This window comes from Ctenopharyngodon idella, chromosome 13 (assembly GCF_019924925.1).
Source record: "Ctenopharyngodon idella isolate HZGC_01 chromosome 13, HZGC01, whole genome shotgun sequence".
Taxonomy (NCBI): domain Eukaryota; kingdom Metazoa; phylum Chordata; class Actinopteri; order Cypriniformes; family Xenocyprididae; genus Ctenopharyngodon; species Ctenopharyngodon idella.
Genome location: NC_067232.1, coordinates 13,172,577 through 13,181,706, shown reverse-complemented (window position 1 = coordinate 13,181,706; position 9,130 = coordinate 13,172,577). Strand labels below are relative to the sequence as shown.

The 9,130-nt window shown below is 39.8% G+C and overlaps 1 protein-coding gene across 2 annotated transcripts in view; it reads left to right on the top strand.

Annotated features, from left to right (window-relative positions):
* The first annotated feature begins 155 nt into the window (after positions 1-155).
* rtn1a (reticulon 1a) overlaps positions 156-9,130 on the top strand; it is a 28,476-nt gene continuing 19,501 nt past the window's right edge. For both annotated transcript variants that reach the window (XM_051917012.1, XM_051917011.1), the window contains exons 1-2: positions 156-592; positions 7,828-8,628. In XM_051917012.1, the coding sequence (XP_051772972.1) occupies positions 406-592; positions 7,828-8,628 (988 nt within the window). In that variant the 5' untranslated portion in view covers positions 156-405. The remainder of the gene's footprint in view (positions 593-7,827; positions 8,629-9,130) is intronic.

The window sequence follows — 9,130 nt, the reverse complement described above, 5'->3', positions numbered from 1 at the left end:
TAATGTATTTTTCATCATTCATTTTATAAATGTATTTTTCTCATTTCCGTTGACGTCCATTTCAAAAGCTTAAATGTTGGGTGCGTATTATGTGTGCTGTGATGTATCATGAACCACGCCCTTGGTGTGGAGGCGCGCGCACACGGACTGTCCTCTAACCGGAATGTCGCTCTCGCTCTCGCTCTCCGTCCTAAATCCGTGCCAACCGCGAGCCGCACAGATACAGTGACGTCAGCTCCGAGACACTGAACCAAACACATCAAGCCCACTGGCTCCGCTGCTGCGAGACGGGAAGCATCGGTCAGGATCGGCCATATTAAGCGTCACATCTTTCAATTCCTTCTGCCATCTCACGGAATCGTTCTCGCTTCGGAACAAACTCTCTGCGCGCGATTACTTGCAAGCATGTCCGCCAATTCGAGCGAGGGGCCGGGTTTGGATGGGAAATGGTTCGAGGAGGATGAGGAGAAGAACGGGATGTTTGGGAGCGCAGGGCCCCGTTTCGACGAGATGCGGGACGATTTGCACGCGCCCAAGCAACAATTCCATCCCTTTGAAGGAAGCGGCGTTGCCATGGAAACTGCATCTACAGGTAAATTTGGGCTTTGTATAATTTCGCTTTGTGTGTTTTAGCGGCGACACCCGTATTTTGTAGTGCCGGGGATAAAAGAAAAGAAGCAGAAGAAGACGACGATGATGATGAATTGGAGATGAAGAGAGACAGACCAGGCCATGGGTGTGACAGCGCCTGGATGTCTCTGCATACACAAACGCGCAGTGTGCTCTAGGCAACTGTGGTAGTTCAAACAACATGATCAAACAAACGACACACAATAAAACAAACAAAAACATTCTTATGCTGCTCTCTAATGGTTTTTATAATTAAGCATTGATGATGACAGAACTCTTAGAATGATTATGCGTGTTCATAAAGCCACAGTAATGTAATCATTCTTTGTCTTTGTGTTCATCCTGTTTCACAGCTCTCTTTCTCTTCAGCCTGTCTAAATCACAGGGTATGGCTCAATGATTGGGCTTTGTCCACCCCTCTAACAGACCTCTAGCACAGCAGGACTATGAAAACTTTATCTCAATATGACAGTTCATACTGTATTGACAACACAGTCTGATCTCATGAGAAAATGTAACTATTTTACAAGCTGGTGATTTCTTATGAATTATTACAATGTAATTTGTACAGGGGGGGAAACGTAAGAATGAAGGTCCACCCCTAAATCTAACCTGTCAGTGAGGCATAAGCAGATCATACGATAATGTACAAATGAGAATTCATACTAATTAGCCTAAAGATAAAATAGTTCGCTTCAAATTAACATGAGAGTGTGTTGTCATGCCTGCTGATTCAACCTGCTGATGTACATCAAACTTTTAAAAAACACATTTGCATTCAATTTAATATTAGTATTTTATTCAGTAGTCTGGTCAGTTATGTCTGGTTTGTTGAGTCTAGCACTCCATACAGAGAAAGAATTAAGTAGTAGTCTACTTGAAAATGATATCCACTCAAATGACGACTCCAGTAACATCAGTAGCCTAATCTATTTTACATGGAACACCACCTCGGGCCTGGGGAGCCACTGTGTTGAGATGACCGAAAATACCTCAAGTTAGCATCAGCTAGCTAGTTAGCTAGCCATTTAGCATCAGCTAACAATATTTTTCAAATAGGCTATTATAATGATTTTCAGCATGTTTCATTAAAAATGTTCATATTTATCTACTGTTATCTGGCTTGTCTTTTTAGTTTTAAGCTAAAACTGCTTGTACTTTAAGCAGTTTTTAAGCAAATTGCTTTGTCATAGTAGGGGCATTTTACCCCACCTGTGGGGTTTACCTAACCCTAACTCCTTGGTACAAATTTAATTTTTGTTAAAAATCTAACAACATGAAAACTCTGGATATTTTTTATATTAGGTATATAATTTATGTCATTGTCACTGAAAACTAGGAAAAAATTACACAGTCCTTAAAAGGGGGCGTTTTCCCCCACTCTACCCTACTCATTTTGTCTTGGTAAACTCATTACTGGACACTTTTTCTTGCTAAATAATTTCATTTGAACTGCACATTTCTTCAATTCATCGGTAACAAAAGGTTGCTGCATAAAAGTCTTAACATGACCATCATACTGGCCAGAGCTAATGCATTAAGAAAAAAAATGACTAAACTAGGGATGTGCCCGAAGCCTAAATCCAAATTCAGAAAGGCACAGAAAATGAATCCTGCATTCTACGGAGCCCCTAAAGGGACATGGCTTGCTGCAGTAGCTGGTTACATTACAGTACATCAGATTTCACTTATCAGATAAAGAGAGTAAGGTGAGATGACTGACAGGATGATGGCAGAGGATTTAGGTGCGCATCAGACCCTGAGCGTCATCGATAAATATCTTATCTTGTAAAATGTGTGGTGCCTGGTCCCTACAAAGAGCATGATCGCAAATTGGAAAGTGAAAGTAAAACGCGAGCTCGCATTCAAAAGTGATTTCAATAATCCATAGCGTTACCCATACATTTATTTATTCAAATTTTTACTACACATTTGCTGGTGTTAATGCCGTACATGAGTCGCGACATTCCCTACTCTGCCTTCTCTTATAAAAACATTTTTATCATAGTAAAATCTACATAATATTTACCAACAAAAGTATTGTTTAGCGTAAAACATGTTGAAGATTAGCGAACAGGCTGTTGATTCATTAAATGATGAGCTATTTCCTCACAAAAGCAGTTTAATCAGTGTAGTGAAGCCTTTAAAAATGGCCTCATTACACTTTTTTCTGGCTTGCCTTCAAGTGGCTTTTGACAGTATTCAGCTTCGGGCACATTCCTACCTTTAACTATAAGTATATTAGAGATGTTAGAGAGTATATTAGAGCTTTCTTGAGTATGCCATTATTATAGCACAGAGGAATGGAAGAAGGCTAGTTCTGGCTACAGTTTTGTTAAGGATGTCGACATTTATGGACACATGTTGAGCAAAGATTGTATTATTGGCTTAAACATGATGTTGCTTTAACCTTTGAAGCAGCTCTGATGTAGCTGTTTGAACAACATTTGATGGAGAAAGTATTATCCTGCATTGTAAAGCTAGAGTTTTCTCTCTTTTTCTGAGCTGCTAAAACTAAATCCTCACTGACTGTAACAAATAATGACAGTGAGTTTATTAAGATAAGACAGCCTGCTGTCTTAAAGCCTGATTCCTAAACCTCAGACAATGATGTGGATTGAATACTGGACAACAATAAAACATAAAACCTTATCAAGAAGGAAGTGTACATGATTGCAGATTCAGAGGTAGACATCCAGGCACTTAAAGTGCTACTTTAATTGTACCTCATGCTGCAGCGTTTAATGTGCTTTTAGTGTTTCTGTGGATCAATGTGACAGATAAAGTAGCAACGTATCTATAGAAACCCTCTCAGAGCGACAACGTGACTACAGCCTATCACGCACAAATCATGCAAAATACATAAGGTGAAATACACACTCACACATGCTTTCAAACTTTCATAGAAAACCATCAGAGCTTTTCACTGCTTTTTCTTGTTGCTAATTGTCAGTTTATGCTTCTGCAGGTGCTCCTCGGTCCATTAAGAATCTGATTGAGCCGCCATTGTGGCTCAGAGTGCTATTATTAGCTATGGGGAAACTGGGCATGCACACATACACACACATACGCCCATGCACAGTCTCTCTCACATGCTCAAATATTCATGAGCCGGGGCCTGAAATCCCTCAGCTCCCCCCGTACGCTGCATGGTTAGCTTTTATACACACACATACACCCGCGCATACACAAGCCCAGCCTAACAAAAATACATTCTAAGAACATTTTGATAACGTTCACTTTAAGTTACGGAAACATTATTTCTGAATGGTCTCAGAATGTTTAAAACATCATTTTTTAAAATGTTTTTTCTTGTTTATGCAAAGGTTAGCAAAAACATTAAGGGAACATTCCATTTTATCATTTAGCAAACATTATGTAAACATTACTTTTTGAATGTTGAAACAAAAATGAAGTAATATTTACGATAGATGAACGTCCAACTAAAATGTTTAATTAACGGTGTACAAATAAGATTTTCATGCTAACGTTTTGAGAACATTATTAAGACCAGATAACTAGGAACAAATGTATTATTAATGTTACTGGTTCATAACTTTATGAGAACCTTGCCAGAATGTTAGCCAAAGTTTTGAGAACGTTGCCTGTTAGCTGGGAAAATGCACACAAGGTCTTTCCTCCTCTCATGGACGAAAGCCCAATTACGCATATTCTCTTAAAGGCATTCAAATGCACTCACACAAAGAGTCTTTCTCTTTCCCTCTTTCACACTCTGGCTATGGAGAGGTTCTTGTTTCTTCTCTCTCTCTCTCTCGCTCTCTCTTCCTGTCTTTCATGTTGGTTTGGGCTGTAGTTGGCTCAGTCTTTAGCATTCTCCCTTTTTAAACAAACAGAGGGAGGTCTATTTATAGGCTGAGTGAGAGCAAGACATAGCTCAGTCTTTTTACAGTAGCCAAGCCAGGGAGCTCACAGCTCTTTAAGAGAGCTGTAAAAAGATCTGTCCACATGGTGAGCAGCTCAACACAACAGAAATCCCATAACTCTGATCGTACCATCAGTAACATCACTCACACATGTCAATATGTCCACCGTAATCCACTTCTGACTGTCTCTCTCCCCCTAGTTGTCTCTCTCTCTGTCTGCCTGTCTAATACACTGAGAGGAAAGGCCTAGACGACGAGGAATGCTGGAGTGTACTGTCTGTCTGCATTCACAAAGCCACTCGGGCATAAGAGAGAGGCCGAGCGAGATCAACAAACAGTGCAGGGTGAATGTGAAAAGAACATTCCTTCTGTCACTTTCAGCCAAAGGCAGTCAGCATGCAAGGACCACTCGAATAGAGCGCAACACTAGGGGTCTTCATCGAGAAATTGATTGTAAAAACCTTTCAAAACAGACCTACCTAGAATTTTGAGGTTGTTAAATGGTGGCACAAAAATCGACGTGAATTCAGCTTGATTTTTTTTTTTTTTTATGTTAATTGTTTCTATCAAAATTTGGTTATTTACTCTCCTTCATGTCATTCCAAATCTCCTTCATGTCATTCCAATTTTTTTTTTTTTTTTTTACACAATATCTTTTATTCCACAGAAGAAAGAAAGCTGTACAGAGTTGGAGTGACATGAGGTTGAGTAAATGATTTTTGGGTGAAATGTCCCTTTCGTTGCCAGTAAAGAACTACACTACCCATGATCCTCCACCAATCAGAGAAATTGCTGTTACCATGGAAATACAAGTCCTGCCAAAAGAGCTCAGCAGTGGCTTACTCCCAGCAAGCATTGCAAATGACATAATTGACCCTGCGTCCCAATATGCATACTATCTATCCTAAATAGTATGTGAGATTACAGTGTGTCCCAAAGCATAGTATGTTGAAAAGAGTATGCCAAAAGTCCCTGGATGGTCTGCTATTTCCGGTAGATTTTCGAAGTGTGGATCCGTGCACACTATAAAGGCTATTATTGCCCATAACCCATTGTGCTTTGGAGGAGGATTCGGTTCAGAACTACAAACACAAATAAAAAGTGTTTAAAAACTATAAACATGCGTGAACAACAGTTAAGTAGAAAGGTTGATAAAGGGAGTAATCAGTGGTGTATTTCATCTGCAACAACAGTGTAAACTTTTATAAAGATTCATTTGGCCATTAATAATTAAATGCATCATTATGCAAGAATATGAGGAGAGCCTCCACATGAAAGACCCAAGACTGACAGATTAACATGCCACTTTTCTCTCCAATGAGGATGTTAACTGTGAGAAGATGATTGACAGGCCAGTTTACTGTGACAGGATGCATGTAACTATGACAGAGCGTCCATTAAAGACGCAATTTTATGAAGTGATAATATATCTCAAAGCTTGTCTACTCTTCTGCTACGCACTCAAAAGTATGTACTTTTTATTTTAAAAAAAAAGGTAAATACTTTTAGGGCGTAGTATAAATAGGCGAATTGCGACACAGCATGAGTCACTGGCTGAATTCTCTACACGTAGAGACATGGCTGAAATTGCAAATTTTGCTATACTGAATTCAGCCACACCCGTAAAAACCCGTCTTTGTCAAAGTACTTTTCCACTTCGAAAGATAAGTTGTGATTGTTTTGGTCTGTTGCTTAGAACTCTGTACTGAAGAATTTTGAAATGTCTGTGGCTAAAATGAATGGGAAAAATACTTCCAAGATCAAGGCTGCTGAAAAACAGGCAGTCACTCTTGCAATCTGTTAAAAGAGAGAGAGGGTTCTCCATTTATCTCATTCTGTTTTTCTGCCGTTATGTGTTGGCAAGACACACACATTGTCAATTTGTCTGATATTAAAACATTAAGCACACAAACAAAAATGGAGAAGGCAATTCCATAAAGCACTGACAATTTCAGTGTACAAAACTGTAATTTTAGAGCAGGGTGATGGGCATGTAATAGAAGTGTGTACTTGTTATTGTAGATGTAACAGTCACAGGGTTCGTTGTCAACTTTCATTAATCCTCTTAAGACTCGACTGATTTCACAGAGACAGAGCAGATGTTTCCAGCTGTGTCTCAGAGGGCTGTGTAGTGTTCACAGTGCCCAACCAGTCTGAATGTCACTACATGTTCAAACTTCCTATCTGCTCTTTCTCTCAGTCCACTGGGAATCAGATTTACAGCACTTCTGGAAAAAGAATCAAATCATGTTGACTCACTGTGTAGATTTTTTTTCAGATCTCTTACTCTCTGTTCTTTGTCTAATATATCTGTGTAGGGCTGTCTTGATCTATTGTATTTTTCTTATTTATTTCCATTTTTAGTGCAGATGCACAAATATACTCTGAAACTTCATGAGTGTCTGCATATCTAAATGTAGTAAATCTGACCTCTGACCCCTGACTTGGCTGTGCAGGGAGTCCACTGTGTGTATAGGCAAAACTATAAGGGGCTTTATCTGTCTATGTCCTTTAAAGAGATATATTTCACCTCAAAAATAAAATTCTGTCACCATTTACTCACCCTCAAGTTGTTCCAAACCTGTATGAATTTGTTCCTTCCGCTGAACACAACAGAAGATATTTTGAAGTGTTCAGCGGAAGGAAAAAATTCATACAGGTTTGGAACAACTTGAGGGTGAGTAAATGAAGACAGAATTTTCATTTTGTGGTGAACTATCCCTTTAAGTGTTATACGAAGTGCTCTTCTAACATATTTATGTATTAAAGCATTTAGTGAATTCTACAGAATTAATGCAAATTCTTTTGTCATTTTGTCCCACCCAAATGGCAAAGGATTACTAGACTGAAAATCCCTATATACCAAATCATGTATTTTTGCTTTTTGACAAAAAGTATTAATTTAAAATGAAGCATGGTGGCATAATTCTAACTTTTATATTCAATATTATCTTTAAACCACGTAAATCCTAGGATGAATGATTTATGATGGTAATTATTTTCATTGATTATCATTTATGGCTGCATTTAAAAAGGAACTAAAGCATGGTCATATTATTTGTTTCCCCTTTTGGGTCTGAATAGGTGTTTACTACAACGAAAACTCTGAATTTTTGAATTTATATCTTTGAATGCACATTATCATATGAACAAACATCCTTTAAGTCTCCAAACACTTAGTGTTTTAGTATGGTGTTTTGTGTGTATCAGCAGAAAACTGCACACAATCTTGGAAACAAACATTCAAAAATCATTTGAGTCCAGTTATCGATTTCCATTACTAATAACATATGTTGTCTCTCTTTTTCTCTAGGTGACTCTCTGTCTGACATGTTTATGAAGTCATCATCAGGAGAGGGTGATCTGTACACCTCTCTTCTGTCCTCAAAGTCCTCCTCCAATCCTTTTAATGATGGTGCCTCTCTCTTCTCCTCTGAGGGCAACCGTTCTCCACCTGCTCCCACTGGAACCGACTCTGGAATCGGCATGACCCCAGGTGACCCCTCAGACCATCAGACGACCCTGCAGGGTTCACACAAGACCGACCATTACAGCTACATGGACATGGGGGACGATCTCTGTGATTTTGGTAGTGTGGGCAATGTCAAAAACAAGCAGCAGCCTCCAATGTCTGGCTATGGAGATGACGAAGATGATGATGACGAAGACGAAGATGACATCCAGGACTTCAAGCCTAAGATTCACGAAAAAGAAAGTAAGGAATCCAGCCACGACCCCTTCGATCTGGGTCGCTATTTGGAGAAGAGCCCTCTTGGATCTGAAGATACAGAGGTGAAGAACAGTCAGGGATCGGCCGGCGGGCAGCACGCGTTTCCATACGTGGAGGATCCTTCGGACGAAGAGATGGCAGATTACCGATCGTACCGTAGGATGGAAACGCCACAGAGTGCCAGTCCTGTAAAGATCACAGTGACAACAGAGTCCCACACTGCTACGACCCAGCCAGTGAGAGTGTCTCCACAAGGGGGAATGTCCGAGAGAGAGAGCGTGCTCAGTTTCGGTCAGCAGGGTCTTCCCACTGTAACACTGTCAGAACCAGAGGATGACAGCGCAGCCTCGTCAGCTAACCACTCCCCTAATCATTCCCCTACAGGTAGATCCCTCCCAATTCTGATGCACCTGCTTCATGCACCAGGGTTGTACACCATTCAGAATGCTTTTTATATTACAAATCCATTTTGGTATTTGAAGTGAATTTAAATAGGGGTAGCAAACAGGATACCGAATTAACTGAATTCATGTAACTAATTTTTAACTTGAAAAGCAAAGTTAAGTCAAGTCTAGTTTTAAGGTAGTTTGGATTTAAAAAGTATACCAAAAAAAGGTCAAATAGAGATGCTCAACCAGCTGAAGAGGTGCAACCAAAAAATCAAAAGTTCATCCCAACTAAAGAAAAGGTTTAAAGGTAGGGTAGGCAATTTCAGAGAGGCTAGCAATAGCAAGCTAGCTTTGGAAACATTAGGTCCCACCCTTCCTTCAAAGCGCTCTCCAAAGCCACGCCTCCTTAAAACACATGAACGCACAGGTCACGCACAGCCAGAGCAGATTCTGCAAAGCGTCATGAGTTAAATTACCAAATGTCTCAAAGCACATAA